Genomic DNA, 17137 nt, shown 5'->3' with positions numbered 1-17137 from the left:
TAGATAGATATTAGATATGCCATTTATTGTCACTATACATGTACAGTGAAACTGAAAGCTGCTCGTACTCAGTGCATACATACAATTTAGCACAAAAAACAAGAAACAGAAAAAACAAAAACAGAAGGGAGAAGGGGGGGGGGGGGGGGGGGGGGGGGGGCGGGAATAGGTGCACAATTTCTGCGGCGCTACATACATATATACATAAATATCAACGAGTTCTCAAATCCCGTATCACGTCTGACTGATGCAGGTATGAGACAGAATTTCCCACTGTAACACCAGGAAATTCCAGCAAGACTGGATGCCGTGTTTTGTTCACAAACAGAATGAACGGACAGTTTACAGACTGATTGGCTAAATCTATGTCCTGCACTCATACCATATCAGGCAAATCCAAAACTTACTTCAGTTTGAATGGCCAAAGTCTCTTTCAAAGTATTCTCAGTGGCCAGCAAAATTCAGCTCTATGTAGCACTACCAAAATACTCAGTTGCACGAATAAAGAAAATGCTGCAAATGCTCAGCAGGTCAAGCAGCATCTGTGCCAAGATAACTGATTGACATTTCAAATCATAGATTCTTCAACAGAATGGTGGAAAGTGTGAAAGCAAGTTAGGGGTGACCTTGCATTTTCGATGGGTGTAGTGTACTGAGATAACAGGCCGCATCACTCTCTCTATCTCTCTACCATCTCTACTTCAACCCCATCAATGTATACTGGGGTATGTGTACCGCTTTGCTTTCTAAAGTTCATCACAAGCTCTGTTGTTTTGCTAACATTGAGGAAAAGGTTGACAAAAATGCTGGAGAAACTCAGCGGGTGAGGCAGCTTCTATGGAGCGGGGGAAATAGGAAACGTTTGGGGTCGAGACCCTAGGTTGTTGTGTTAGCACCAGTTTAAGGGGTTCGCAATCTCATTCCTGTACTGTCGTCTGCTGATTTGTACATTGAGCTGGATTTGCATTTGGTTGCACAGTTGTGGGTGTTTAAGGAGTAAAGAAGGGGGCTAAGAACAGATCCTTGAGGGGCACCAGTGTTGAGGACCATCACAGAGGATGATTTGTCACCTATCCTCATTGATTGTGGTCTGTTCGTCAGCAAGTTGCAGAGGTGTACTGACACCAAGTTCCACGACTGGAGATGAGCTCGGATGGGATAATGGCATTGAAAGCAGTGCTGTAGTCTATGAATAGAAGTGTGAAGTAGGTACTTGTCTTATCCAGGTGTTCAACAGTCCTTTATTGTCATGTATGCACTGCACAGTGAATTTTTTTTTGCATAGCTCAAACATGTCTGAGTCGCCATATAGAAACATAGAAAAATAGGTGCAGGAGTAGGCCATTCGGCCCTTCGAGCCAGCACCGCAATTCAATGTGATCATAGCTGATCATCGAAAGTCAATGTTCCTGCTTTTTCCCCATATCTTGGTGCCATTTACAAAAAGAAAGTCCAAAGTCGGATGCACATGCTGGATGTACTGGAGCATCTCCCAGTGCAGATAAGCCCAGGTATGCCCCAGACTGCTGCAGGGTCTCCTCGTCGCCCTTGACCGGCTTGGCCTGCAAACGGATGTCCCTCTCCTTGTCTGACTGCCTTTGTATCCTGGGAGCACTTCCTGCAGCCGACCATGAAGGCTGCCTCCTTCTCCTCCACGACTCTCTGGGCTTTGGGCTGAGCTTGGCAGCTTTCGAGCTTCGTCTCGCAGGCAGCGGCTCGCCAGGTCTATCTTCCTGGCAGCAAACCAGGACAGCCACCGTGCGTGGCCACAGGGACTGAGAGTTGATCACTGCACAATGCTAACCGCTACCTCATCTTCCATTGCCTTTGTTTTATGGTTGCATTACAGACCTTTGCACTATTATGGTTACCCAATATTACTGATTATTAATTTATTTTATTATTGATTATTGTATATTTATTTATGTTATATTAATGGGCCCGTTAAGCTGCAGCAAGTATGTTTTATTGTTCTGTTATCGGCACATGTATATTAAACATTCTTGATTCTTAAAACTAACTTATTTTCTAATTTTCCCTGCTTCAACGCGAAACCACATTTCCGATTCAGTCATTCCCTTATTGCTGTCTGACATTCTGAGCATTTCCAACACCTTCTGCTATTATTTCTGATTTCAAGCACCTGCAGTTGTTTGCAAGGGTTGCTAGCTTGCATGGGTCCAATATCAATAAACAACATGTTTCTACTAAAAATGTACACATATAGGCTTAAGGAAAACAAATGTCTTAAGAGCATGTTTATTGGGAATACAATTTATTTATAATAACAAATTCAACCTCAGGTAACTACATAACTTTTGTGGAACTAACAGCTGAACACATGCAAAGAATTAAATGTTCCATTAAATATCTTGGAATTATAAACGGGATGATTATTTCTTTTTTGAAACACACTCTTATTCAACTTAACATAGTTGTAATTCTTACCTTCCTTGTTAGTAAGCTTTTGCGTCTCATGCCACAAGATTCCAGTTGCAAGCGTCCTCTCAATGCCAGTTCAATCAGCATGCATCCGCGTAACCCAGAGGAGATGCAGTCATTCCAAAATGATGTGTAACCCTGCAAGAAAAGAAAGACTTACATTTACACAAGACTTACACAAGATCATTTGTTTCTTCAGTAAATATTAATTGATGGATAAATATTGGCTAGAATAACAAGGTTAACTTACATACTTCTATGAAATAGTGCTGTGAAAACTTTAAAATCATTTGGACTTTGTTAAACCGTTTCAGCTTGGACTTGGGTTTAATACTTTTATTATCCAAAATACAGCATCTCTGTTGCTCTTCCTCAAGCACCAGACTGGAGTAACTGTCTCGGTGTTCTGTGCTTAAACTACCTATGGCAGGTCTTGTGGAGTTTCTGGACATATCAAGGGTACGTGATTAAATTCTCTTCTGTGGGGGGATTGTTATTGTGTGGCACTTCTGTGATAATAATATTCCTTGCCTAATGCCTAAATACTGTCTAGGTCTTACAGCATGCAGGTCTGGGCTAGTTCATTTGCTGAGAAGTTGGGGTGGCACTGTGGCACAGTGGTAGAGTTGCTGCCTTACAGTGCCAGAGGCCCGGGTTCGATCCTGACTATGGGTGCAGTCTGTATGGAGTTTGTACGTTCTCCCCGTGATCTGCGTGGGTTTTCTCAGAGGTCTTCGGTTTCCTCACACACTCCAAAGACGGACAGGTTTGTAGGTTAATGTAGGTTAATTGGCTTGTTAAGTGTAAAAAATGTCCCTAGTGGGTGTAGGATAGTAGGATAATGTGCAGGGATCACTGGTTGGCTGAAGGGCTTGTTTCCACGCTGTATCTCCAAATTGCAAACTAAATAAAATTGTTTAAGAAGGAACACATGGAAGGTTGGTTAAGAAGGTTCAATGGTTGGGTATTAATGGTGGAGTAGCAAGATGGATTCAACAGTGGCTGATGGGAGATGCCAGAGAGTAATGGTGGATGGTTGTTTGTCAGGTTGGAGGCCAGTGACGAGTGGGGTGCCACAGGGATCTGTGTTGGGTCCACTGTTGTTTGTCATGTACATCAATGATCTGGATGATGGTGTGGTAAATTGGATTAGTAAGTATGCAGATGATACTAAGATAGGTGGGGTTGTGGGTAATGCAGTAGAGTTTCAAAGTCTACAGAGAGATTTATGCCAGTTGGAAGGGTGGGCTGAAAGATGGCAGATGGAGTTTAATGCTGATAAGTGTGAGGTGCTACATCTTGGCAGGACAAATCAAAATAGGACGTACATGGTAAATGGTAGGGAATTGAAGAATGTAGGTGAACAGAGGGATCTGGGAATAACTGTGCACAGTTCCCTGAAAGTGGAATCTCATGTAGATAGGGTGGTAAAGAAAGCTTTTGGTGTGTGGCTGGCCTTTATAAATCAGAGCATTGAGTATAGAAGTTGGGATGTAATGTTAAAATTGTACAAGGCATTGGTGAGGCCAATTCTGGAGTATGGTGTACAATTTTGGTCGCCTAATTATAGGAAGGATGTCAACAAAATAGAGAGAGTACAGAGGAGATTTACTAGAATGTTGCCTGGGTTTCAGCAACTAAGTTACAGAGAAAGGTTGAACAAGTTAGGGCTTTATTCTCCACATTCTCTGCAGATGCTGTCTGACCTGCTGAGCTCCTCCAGTACTTTACATTTTTGCTCAAGATTTCAACATCTGCAGTTTCTTCTGTCTCCGTTATTTGTTTATTGACTTATAACAAACGATGCCAAATGGAATTAAAACCAATATAGCAGGAAGATTGAAACACTTTTGTTGGGGACTGCAGTACTACAAATAATTAAACAGAAGACTCTTTGATTTTTCCAACTGGAAAGCAGGGCCTGAAATAAAATGGTAGTTGGATGCAAATGAAACATGTCCTGTTTTACATTATCATTCAGCACATCACATCTATATATTCCCAAAAGTGTTACTTTTCCACCTACTATGCAGACCTGTTATTGTAGAATGTAATCTCATAACCCATTTGAAGTGTAGGATACACAACAACTACTTTTCACACAGGGTGCCTATAAACACATCCCTGCCCTTCTCCCAATAGTGCCATGGACAGAACCCTCTTGTTTGAAATAAAACAATCTGACAGTGTATCATTCTTCAATCCTGCAACAGAGTGTTACGTCCTTGTGCATAACTTGAACCCACAATGTTCTACCTCAGTACACAAGAGAATTACAACTGAGTCCTGGCCAATACTGAGAAATGGATGCATCTTTAAAATCCTAACTAATCAATTTAGGCATGTGAATCTGGAAGAAAGATGAAAAAAAGTTGAAGTTTTTGTCAAGTTTATGATTTTGGATTGACTGCACACCTATGGAGGATGAGGGTACCACTGACCACATATTTTAGATTTCCATGTTAACAATGCACATACAAATGCCTGTCAGTTTTGCAGAGGTTGAGGGGAGACTTGTTAGAAGTATATAAAATTATGAGAGGCATAGATACGGTAGACAGTCAAAATTATTTTGCCTGGGTAACGATGTGGTGGTGGAGACAGATACGATAGTGGGGTTTAAGAGGTGTTTAGACAGACACGTGGAAGTGCAGGGAATACAGGGATATGGATCTTGTACAGGCAGATGACATCAGTTTAACTTGGAATCATATTCAGCACCGTTCATGTTCTGAAGCCGGGGCCGTTCCTGTGCTGACCAGTTCTACGGTGTATGTTCTAAAATACGTTGGGGCTGAGTGAAAGTTCCCTCAGTCCTTCAGTATCCACACCTAATGCTATAAAAAAAAACAAAATACCTAAATAACAGCTCTTCTCCAATTATCCCCAGAACGATTACAAAGGAGTAATAACCACAGAACATTCAATAAAGTTTGACAAAAGCAGGTTTCAGAAATACTAAATTATAGTTTGTCATTTTTCATCCAATCTTACTTTACAGTGGAAAAGGAGCTAGTTGGTTAATGGATTTTTGAGAATTCTTTCAGCAAGTTAATAGCCTCCGTGTCAGGGATGTTGGCCTGAAGAATGATCAGATGAAGTGGATAGATTGAATGTGGAGAGGATGTTTCCACTAGGGGGAGAGTCTAGGACCAAGAGGTCATAGCCTCAGAATTAAAAGACATTCCTTTAGGAAAGAGACGAGGAGGAATTTCTTTAGTCAGAGGGTGGTGAATCTGTGGAATTCATCGTCGCAGAAGGCTGTGGAGGCCAATTCAATGGATATTTCTAAGGCAGAGCTGGATAGATTCTTGATTAGTATGGGTGTCAGTGGCTATGGGGAGAATGCAGGAGAATGGAGTTAGGAGAGTGAGATTGAATGCAATTGGCTAGCTCCATCTTGCATTCCATGTTATTGAATCTGGTCAAAAGCCTTGCTGAAGTCCATATAAATAACATCTTCTGCTCTTTAAATAATATTTAAGGAAAGTGCCCAAGCTCGATGGGAGGGAGAGTGTGGAGACTCCAGGCATATTTATGTGATTATTTTTACACTGTTTGTGACCTCTATTTAGTCAGTATTTCACAAAAAACATTATAGATAATGCTTGGAATACCAAGATTTTTCCTCTCACCTTCTCCCTGCTCATCTCCCATTTCCAAGTCCAACATTTCCCCTTTATCCCCCTTCGTTCCCAGTCCCCTTCCACCCATATCCGTTCCTCCGGCTTTACATTTCACTCTTCCTTTTCTTTCTTTATCTGACACCCTTATCTCTTCTTTTCATCTCTAGCCTTTGCTACTTCGTCCATCTGCCAATCTCAGCACCACCCCACCCCCCCCTCACCTGTATCTACTTATCATGGGCCACACCTACCTCTCTTTTCCAACTTTCTTCCCCTGCTACTCCAAATAATCTGATTAACCCTAGCCCAAAAATCATAATAATAATAATAATAACTTTATTTATAAAGCGCTTTTAGACAACATCAGTTACCACAAAGTGCTGTACATGGGAAGTCAACAAAAAGTTATTACAAACTACTAAAACCATTAAGACGACAGGACTATAAAAACAGTAAAAATTAAAAGACATTAAAAGCACTAAAAACAGGAACAATGTCTCAGCCAGTGTCGAAAGCCAGTGAATAAAAGTGAGTTTTTAGGGAGGATTTAAAGATGGACAGTGAAGGGGCCTGTCTGATCTGCAGCGGCAAGGTGTTCCAGAGTGCCGGGGCAGCAACAGAAAAGGCTCTATCCCCTCTGAGCTTCCGCTTAGACCTTGGTACCTCAAGGAGCAGCTGATCCGCTGACCTGAGGCACCGGGCAGGAGCATATAGGTGGAGCAGCTCAGAGAGGTAAGGCGGGGCGAGGCCATTCAATGATTTAAAAACAAATAAAAGAATTTTAAAATGAACTCGAAAGTGCACTGGGAGCCAGTGAAGGGAGGCCAAAATTGGCGTAATGTGCTCCCTCTTTCGAGTTCCGGTTAAAAGGCGAGCGGCAGCATTTTGGACCAACTGGAGACGAGCCAACGAAGCTCGTGAGACTCCAGAGTAGAGTGCGTTACAGTAATCCAGCCGAGATGAAATAAAGGCATGGATTACTGTTTCAAAATGCTGCCGCTCGAGAATGGGCTTCACCTTTGCCAGCTTCCTTAGGTGAAAGAAGCTGGACTTAACCACTGCGCCTATTTGTTTATCTAATTTAAAATCACCGTCCATCATAAAACCCAGGTTTAAAACTGTTGGCTTTACGAACACTGCCAGTGGACCCAAGTCAACAAAGGGAGGTTCACGGCAGCCATTAGGGCCGAACAAAATCACTTCTGTCTTTTTTTCGTTAAGTCCCAGAAAGTTTAAGGCCATCCAGGACTTAATGTCCTCAAGACAAGACAGAAGTGATTTTAGGGAATAATTATCTTCTTTCCTGAGTGGCATATACAACTGGCTATCATCCACGTAAAAGTGAAAGGAGATGCCATGCCTTCTTAAAATTGAGCCCAGTGGAAGTAGATAAAGGGAGAAAAGCAGGGGCCCTAAAATTGAGCCCTGTGGAACCCCATATGCCAAGGGAGCAGAGGAGGATTCAAAGCCACCAAGGCTTACACGCATGGTTCTATCTGCCAGATAGGACCTGAACCATCCCAGGGCACTGCCACAGATGCCCACTTGTTGCTGTAATCGGGAAATTAATATTCCATGGTCCACAGTGTCGAAGGCGGCAGATAGGTCCAGCAAGACAAGAACCACATAATTACCGGAGTCGTTTGCCAGGAGGATGTCGTTAGAGACCCTTAGCAAAGCCGACTCTGTGCTATGCATAGCCTTGAAGCCAGACTGAAAGACCTCCCGGATGTTGTGCTCATCCAGGAAGAGTTTCAGCTGAGCATAAACTACTTTCTCCATGATTTTCGAGATAAATGGCAGCTTGGAGATTGGCCTAAAATTGGCCAGGACAGTCTGGTCCAGGCCAGGTTTCTTCAGTAGTGGTTGCACTACAGCAATTTAAATTTTACGGGGACAACCCCAGAAGACAAGCTACTGTTTATGATTGCGAGGACCGACTGCCCTATGCTCGGGAAAACCTCTTTAAAAAGAAGACGAGGGACAGCATCACATGGGGAGCCTGACGGCTTAATATGGGTAACCACATCCTCTAGACCCGACAGCGTCAGTAAATCATCTGTAAATTCCTTCTACAGTTGCTGCCTGACCTGCAAAGTTCCTCCGGCACTTTATTTTTTGTATTAATGAAACAGGTATGGATACATATATACATAGACCGTCGGTGCATGAGTAGGCCAATCGGCCCTTCGAGCCAGCACCGCGATTCAATGTGATCATGGCTGATCATCCACAATCAGTACCCCGTCCCTGCCTTTTCTCCATATCGCTTAATTCTGCTAGCCCTAAGAGCTCTATCTAACTCTCTTTTAAATGCATCCAGTGAATCGGCCTCCACTGCCTTCTGAGGCAGAGAATTCCACAAATTCACAACTCTCCGTGTGAAAACGTTTTTCCTCATCTCAGTTCTAAATGGCCTACCCCTTATTCTTAAACGGTGGCCACAGGTTCTGGACTCCCACAACATCGGGAACATGTTTCCTGCATCAAGCGTGTCCAATCCCTTAATAATTTTATATGGTTCAATAAGATATCCTCTCATCCTTCTAAATTCCAGTGAATACAAATCCAGTCGCTCCATTCTTTCATCATATGTCAGTCACGCCATCTCGTGAATAAAGGTCGTGAACCTACAATCCCTCAATAGCAAGAATGTCCTTCCTCAAATTAGGAGACCAAAACTGCACACAATACTCCAGGTGCAATCTCACCAGGGCCCCGTACAACTGCAGATGGACCTACACTCAACTCCTCTTGTTATGAAGGCCAACATGCCTTTAGCTTTCTTCGCTGCCTATTGTACCTGCATGCTTACTTTCAGTGACTAATGTACTAGGGCACCCATGTCTCGTTGTACTTTCCCCTTTCTTAACCTGACCCCATTCAGATAATAATCTGCCTTCCCGTTCTTGCCACCAAAGTGGATAACCTCAGATTTATCCACATTATACGGCATCTGCCATGCATCTCAACCAGCCAGTCCAAGTCACCCTGCATCCTCATAGCATCCTCTTCATAGTTCACACTGCCATCCAGCTTTGTGTCATCTGCAAATTTGCTAATGTTACTTTTAATTCCTTCATCTAAAACATTAATGTATATTGTAAATAGCTGCGGTCCCAGCACCGAGCCTTACGGAACCCCACTAGTCACTGCCTGCCATTCTGAAAGGGACCCGTTAATCCCTACTTTTTGTTTGCTGTCTGCCATCTAATTTTTTATCAATACCCCACCCCTAATACCATGTGGTCTAATTTTGCTCACTAATCTCCTGTGTGGGACCTTATCAAAGGCTTTCTGAAAGACCAGGCACACTATGTCCACTGGCCCTCCCTTGTTCATTTTACTTGTAATATCCTCAAAAAAATTCCATTTTGTCAAGCATGATTTCCCCTTAGTAAATCCATGCTGTTACTGCTATCCAAATGTGCTGCTATTACATCTTTGTAATTGACTCCAGCATCTTCCCCGTCTTTGATGACAGGCTAATGTCTATAATTCTCTGCTTTCTCTCTCCCTCCTTTCTTAAAAAGTGGGATAACATTAGTTACTCTCCAATCCACAGGAACTAATCCAGAATCTATAGCACATTGGAAAATGATCACCAATGCATCCACGATTTCTAGAGCCACCTCCTCGAGTACCGTGGGATGCAGACCATCAGGCCCTGGGGATTTATCAGCCTTCAGTCCCATTAGTTTACTGAACACCATTTCGTGACTAATCATAATCATATTTTATTAGCCGTATATTTTGCAACATACGAGGAATTTGATTTGCACAGTCATACCAATAAAAAGCATTTTACATTTTAACATAACCATCCACCAGTGACTCCTCCACATTCCTTTCTGTGATGGAAGGCGAAAAAAAAGTTCAATCTCTTCCCTTCTTTGTTCTCCCGCGGTCAGGGGTTTCGAGCCTTCTGTTGACGGGACGATCTTGGCTCCCGTGTCCGGCGATTGGACCCCCGCGTCGGGGCGATCAAGCTCCCGCATTGGGGGGGTATCTCAGCTCCCCCGCTCCGGGCGATCAGACCCCGGGTCGCAGCTAGTTGAACCTCTTGCGACTTTGGAGCTTCCCGACATCAGTCTCTACCAGAGACTGCAAGCTCCTCGATGGTGAAATCTGCAGGCCGCGGTTGTAGTGTCTATCCCAGGCAAGGGATCGCAGGCTCCGATGGTAAGTCCACGCCCCCGCGGTGGGGCTCAGTCAATCTCGAGCAAGGCCGCCAGCTCCATGATGTTTGGCCGCAGAGCGACTGGAGATACGATCCAGAAAACAATCGCATCTCCGGCAAGGTAAGAGATTGAAAACAGTTTCCCCCGACCCCGTCCCCCACATAAAACAAACCCGAGAACATCAACACATACTGTTAAAACACACTAAAAATAACAAAAAAGACGAAAAGACAAACAGACCACTGGAGAGGCTGCCATCACTGATGGCTCCACCTGGAGGATGTGAATTTCCTTTAGTTCTTCCATCACCCAAGATCCTCTGTCCCCTAGTACAGCAGTCTCCAAACTATGGCCCACGGGCCACATCCGGCCCGCCACAAGATTTTATCCGGCCCACAGCAAGCTCTGAGCTCCGGCCTCCCCCGGGTCCTAAAGTCCAGCGACTCAGAGAATTTATAGAGTGTTTGCAGCATTTGCTCTCCACACAGGATCTTTGGAAGAATGGGTTCAAACCGAATTCCCGGTTCCAGGTGGGATCCTTGATTCCTTATTTCAGTCGCCACCAGACCCTTCCCTCACCTCTCTCTCAGGTACACCATGTCAGTATCGGTGCTGCTTCCTACTCTCATTCACCGCTTTAAAACTTTATCTCCCTCACTGCCAGTTTCCAACCAGCCCCCACTTTCCTCTGCTCGAGCCCCAACTTTTTCCTTCTCTTTCTCGCTGTCTCTGTCTCCGATTCAGAGAAAACGTGAGCGACGTAAGTCCATTCCAAGCCCGCGGACGCCATTGGCTACCTTGTCTATCCATTACCCCTGTTTGCGTATGGGAACTGGAACATTCACTCCAAGATCGAGTCCGTACAGCAAAACTGACACTTCTTTCCTTCTGCAGTTGTTGAGGGCCCTTGTGAGACCACACCTGGAGTATTGTGTGTAGTTTTGGTCTCCAAATTTGAGGAAGGACATCCTAGAAGGACTGCTATTGAAGGAGTGCAGCGTAGGTTCACAAGGTTAATTCTCGGGATGGCGGGACTGTCATATGCTGAGAGAATGGAGCAACTGGGCTTGTATACTCTGGAATTTAGAAGGATGAGAGGGATTCGACACAAGTTCCTGATGTTGGGGGAGTCCAGAACCAAGGGCCACAGTTTAAGAATAAGAGGTAAGCCATTTTGAACGGAGATGAGGAAAAACTTTCTCACACAGAGGGTTGTTAATCTGTGGAATTCTCTGCCTCAGGAGGCAGTGGAGGCCAATTCTCTGGATGCTTTCAAGAGTTAGATAGAGCTCTTAAGGGTAGGGGAATCAGGGGATATGGGGAGCAGGCAGGAACGAGGTACTGATTGTGGTTGATCAGCCTGATCACAGTGAATGGCGGTGCTCGCTCAAAGGGCCGAATGGCCTACGCCTGCATCTATTGTCTATTGTCTTTATTTTTTCCTACGGCCCGCAAAAATGTGCCAAATATATAATGTGGCCCTCATGCTGAAAGGTTTGGGGGCCCCTGTCCTTGTACATCTGGGAGATTGTTTGTGTCTTCCTTAGTGAAGACAGAACCAAAGTAGCTCAGCAATTCGTTTGCCATTTCCTTGTTCCCCACAACATATTCACCAGTCTTCATGGGACCCACATTTGTCTTAAATCATTTGTTTCCTCTTCACATACCTAAAGAAGCTTTCCTTTATATCCTCCTTTATATTCTTGGCTAGTTTTCTTTTGTACTTCATCTTTTCTCCCCGTATTACTTTTTTATTTACCTTCTGTTGATCTTTAAAAGTTTCCCAATCCTCTGGCTTTCCGCTCATTTTTGCTATGTTACACGTTATACTCAGAAAAGAACCAGCCTGATTCTGGATTTTAGACCACCCTGCTAATTCTATTAACTGATAATAATCAAGCTCTCCAAAGGCTTTGATGCGCTTTTCTAGCAAAAACTGATAGCTTGTTACAAAGCTATTAGATCTCAATTTGGATGCAGTAGGCACAAGTCAACCACAGTTTTTCCAGTTCAAAAAAAATCAATTAGGATGAGATGATAATCATTCTCAGCTGAAATATTTTATGTACTGGAAAAAATGTTAATATTATCAAAGCAACTACGGGATAATGATAATTTTAGTCAGACTACAGAGGTTGCTTGCCAATTTTGAAACAGCATACCTTGAGAAGAAGTGAATGCCCAAAAAAATGGGTCTATTGATGATCCAAACTGGAGAGTGCATAGAAACTGCTGTACTACAATTATTTCAATGTATTGTGAAATGCAACTTGCGTAATCAGTGTCCAAATTTCAGCTAATTGTTTTTGAACATTCTCTGTTTGTAAAAGCATTTTCACTGTGAGGTAATCAACATAATTTGTGGCAACATTATTAAAGCCACCCATTAATGACCATACCTAACTACTCACATGCAAATGGTGAACAATATCCTTGAATTGTTAAGGGCCTGTCCCACTTGGGCGTCATTTACGCGACAGGCCGGTAGTGACTGTCGCGCGCAAATCACGCGTCATCGTGCATCAGCGCAGTCGTCTGGTGCGCGTGACGTCATTAGAATACCCTGCTTCCCTATTCTACATCATGACCATCATGGAAGAACTACAGATTTTATTGTTACAGCAACAACAGAGACTTCTGTTAGCAGCAGCCCTCATAGTTACAGATCAGCCAGGCAGGGCAACAACAAGACAGGCTCACAAGAAACCCAGGAAGTGGTCTGTGTGGATGAGGTTAGAGATTACATGACGCATAAAAGGCGGGCCGATTTTTGACGTTGACGCACGGTGATACATGTGTGACGTCGGGACGCCAGCGTGCGACGCCAATGCGTCAGCGTGCATAAGCGATACGTCACACAGGTGGCGTGCGAGGATTTCGGTACACTACAAAATCCTGGAGCGGCGCGTGATACTGCGCGCCACTACATGCGATTCCACGCCTCACCATGCGCTATGCGCGCGTCACCCACGCGCCGACCTATTTTCTACATGACGCGTAAATGAGGCGCAAATGACGCCCAAGTGGGACAGACCCTTTACAGTCTGTGTGAAGTGTTAACTCAAGAGTTACACCCAGCATCAAGGACCCATGATTCTGCTTTCATAATCTCTTATAGAAACTTACAAAATTCTTAAGGGGTTGGACAGGCTAGATGCAGGAAGATTATTCCCGATGTTGGGGAAGTCCAGGACTAGGAGTCACGGTTTAAGGATAAGAGGGAAGTCTTTTAGGACCGAGATGAGAAAATCATTTTTTACACAGAGAGTGGTAAATCTGTGGAATTCTCTGCCACAGATGGTAGTTGAGGCCAGTTCATTGGCTTTATTTAAGAGGGAGTTAGATGTGGCCCTTGTGGCTAAAGGGATCAGGGGGTATGGAGAGAAGGCAGGGATGGGATACTGAGTTGGATGATCAGCCATGATCATATCGAATGGCGGTGCAGGCTTGAAGGGCCGAATGGCCTACTCCTGCACCTATTTTCTATGTTTCTATAAAGTTACTTAGCCTAAACCCTATGCAATATAAAGGCTTTTATCAGTAGTTAAATTGTAAAATTGTATTGGATTGGATTGTATTCAATTTATTGTCATTATCTCATAAGAGACAACAAAATGTGTACAAAATGGAGACTTCAACGACAAAATTAGTTGGCTGTAAATGTTTGCTGGATAAATTTGCTATATCCCCTCATTTTGAAATACATTTGAAACAATTAAATGTGAAAATTTGCCTTCTTCCGAATGTGCCATGAAGTAAATTCCATTACATATTAATGAACACAATTTAAAATCTCACAAACTACAGTTAAGGCATTTAATAACTGACTGTCTCTTATGGAGTAACTCACATGAGGTTGGCAAACTGCCTTTCCTGAAGTGCTCAGAATACAATGTTACAGAATAAATATATTTGCTGTTGTGTCTTATAAGGCTAGGTTTTGTGTATAAAGAACAATTTGTAAAAGCTAAGTGCTTTCTTTCAATGACTTAAACCTGGATGAAACAATAGTATTATTCACATGTTTAATTAAAATGTAATTCCAAGATCTCATACCATGATTCACCTAGATGCAAGATACCCCAAGAGGATATCAGAGGACAACAGTAAGAAAGATAATATGCAGAAGAACTTGCATCAGGAAGAAAGTTAAAAGATGGAAAACAGTAGAACCTCTAGATAATATATTTCATTTTAGATCTGATCAATGATCAATGCCAGGAGCCTGAAGAATTGCCGATCTTTTACCACCATACTATAGCAGGAAAGGGATAAAGCTGTTTAGTTTGATTTGCTTATTGTCACGTGTACAGATATGGTGAAATGCTTCTTCTGCATGCTTTACAGTGACATGTACACAAATACAACCGATCATTTTCTGGAACAGCACGCAGTGTTGCAAATTCCGGCTCCATCTTGCAGCTTTCAATTCTCTGAAAAGTTTGATCGTGGCCAAAGGAGTTATCCAATTTATTAGCTCATTTAAGGCCTGGCATCCTGGCGGCACTGGATCAATAAAGTAGCAGTCGGCTTGGACCAGCGTGATGCCGTAGGCTTCTTCCAGCGGCGCTTAGTGCAGCTGAAGCAAGTTGCACTCGATCTGTTCACTCACCTGACTGCTGTAGAACTCCACCAGCCGCTTCAGCCAACACCATAACCACCATAAACTCACCATCCAGTAGCCACCCCTCTGCTTTCGTGCCTCGAGGTTGCTATGTCCCACTTCACGAGCGAATCATAGAACTTTAAGGACACTTTCTAAGGTCACAGAAAATTAGATGAGTGGGTAATTATGGATGTTAAAAACCAGCTTGCCCTTTTGTGGATAAGGTAGATCCAAGCTGACATGGGTCCCTCCCTTTTCTGTTGCACTGGTGACCATATCAACCAATGCACCAGACATTTCCACTGTACACTTCTTTTGACATGGTTCATTTCCAATCTTTTCATTTCCTGGAGTCTTCCATTTTGGAGGAAAGGAAAGGTACTCTGATATCCCTCCATGTATCTGTAACATTGTCTTGGTCTCTACCTTCACAGATGCTACCTAGATTGGTGAGCTTTTCCATTGTTGACTGTATTTATTTTTAGATTTTCAACATCCATAGTATTTTGCTTTTGCAACATCACTTGCCATTAACACAACTGCAAATGGCTCAGTAACTTTTGACAACAGCCACTTTATTATGTGTTCACGAAAACAACACCTTGATGTCTGACTTACTATTCAAATACATCAAGCAGAACGAAGATCCTGTTCTTGTTCAGTAGATGAGATTTATACTCATCAGCAAGTCAAGTATTTCAAGGCTAAGTATCTTCTTGACCCACTGATGTTAATCATTGTTAGCCAAGTTCACTCCGCACCCTTCTTGAGTGAAAAGGTCAGCATGGCCATATTTGTGTCGAGTCACGTGATATTAAATGAATACTTTCCATCGGATTTTACTGAGAAGATCATGGAAGTTAAGGATTTGAGGCATGTGGATTGTGATGTGTTAGATCAGATGCAAATTACCAAAAAGGTGGTAGTGGCAGTTTAAAGCTCATTAAGGTTGATAAATCCTCAGGTCTGACCAAGTACATTCTTAACTTTAGAAAGCTGGGGAGGAAATTGTGGATATATTTGCATCATCTTTAGCCACAAGTAAAGTTCCAGAGGACTGGAGGGAGGCTATGTTGTGTTGTTATTTAGGAAGGGCACCGAGGACAAGCCAGAGAACTACGGGCATGTAAACCTGATGTCAGTGGTGAAAGAAGTTGGAGGGGATAGTTAGTAAGTAAATTTGCAAATGACATACAAAATTGGTTGGATTTTGGACACATTGTGAGGGATATCTGAGTTTACAACAGGATCTAGCTGGGTTGGGAAGGTGGGAAAAGAATGGAAAATGGACTTCAACTCTGACAAGTGTGAGGTGGTGTACTTTGGTGTTTCAAACCAAGCGAGTACGGTACCATTACCACATTAAACGATAAAGAGAGGTTGGTAAAGACACAGAGAGTATAGATGCATTGTCAGTCCCCTGAAAGTGGTGAGAAAGTGAACAGTGTGCTGAAGAAAACCTTTGGCATGCTTACCTTCATTGGGAAAGATATTGAGTACAAAAGATGGGATGTCATGATGCAACTGTGCAAGTTGTTGGTGGGACCACATGTGGAGCACAGTGTGCAGGCCTGGTTGCCCAACTATAGGGAGGGTGCCATTAAGTTGGAAATAAATAGAGGGTTTAGAGGACTATGGGCCAAAAGCAGGCAAATGGGACTAGGCTAGTATGCCAAAGATATACACAAAATGCTGGAGTAGCTCAGCGGGACAGGGAGCATCTCTAGAGAGAAGGAATGGGTGGCGTTTTGGCTCGAGACCCTTCTTCAGACCGAGGATGCCAGACCTAGTATGCCAACTTGGTCAGCATGGAAAGTGTGCCAAAGATCTTGTTTCCGTACTACGTAGGTCTATGATTCCATGACAAGTACAAACATTTTCCCTATTCAGTCCTTTCATAATCTTTCAAAGCTCCATTAGTTCCATCAAAGAACCACAGCCTATTCCATCTTTTTTGACAGGTATAATTTCTCAATTTAAAAGAAAATTCAAATTTCAATGGTGATCTTATAGATGTTGAATGCTAGCTCCCAAATGAAAAAAAAAACGTGTTCTTTTAACCCTGACCAATATCTTCACCAATGGAGTACAAAAATTCAGAATTTAAAAAGTAAACAATCAAAATTACTTCCTTACATTATGCGTTTCCGGGGCTTCATGGGAAAGTTCATCAAACACATTGGCTTATAAATGCATTGATACCGACCGAGGTGCTACACATGTATATTGCTGAAATTGCAAAACCCATGAGAACTTTAAAAAAAACAACACTGTTCTAACCT

At 43.0% G+C, this 17137-nt stretch overlaps 1 protein-coding gene across 1 annotated transcript in view; it reads right to left on the bottom strand.

Annotated features, from left to right (window-relative positions):
- Positions 1-17137, bottom strand: part of golph3a (golgi phosphoprotein 3a) — a 58680-nt gene that overhangs the window by 19715 nt on the left and 21828 nt on the right. Inside the window, exon 2 of the mRNA XM_055632771.1 lies at positions 2449-2580. Within this exon, the coding sequence (XP_055488746.1) occupies positions 2449-2580 (132 nt within the window). The remainder of the gene's footprint in view (positions 1-2448; positions 2581-17137) is intronic.

The sequence above is a fragment of the Leucoraja erinacea genome, chromosome 1, assembly GCF_028641065.1.
Source record: "Leucoraja erinacea ecotype New England chromosome 1, Leri_hhj_1, whole genome shotgun sequence".
NCBI classification, from domain to species: Eukaryota; Metazoa; Chordata; class Chondrichthyes; order Rajiformes; family Rajidae; genus Leucoraja; species Leucoraja erinaceus.
Note: the sequence above shows the minus strand (reverse complement) of the source record. Positions and strands in the feature narration are given on the sequence as shown.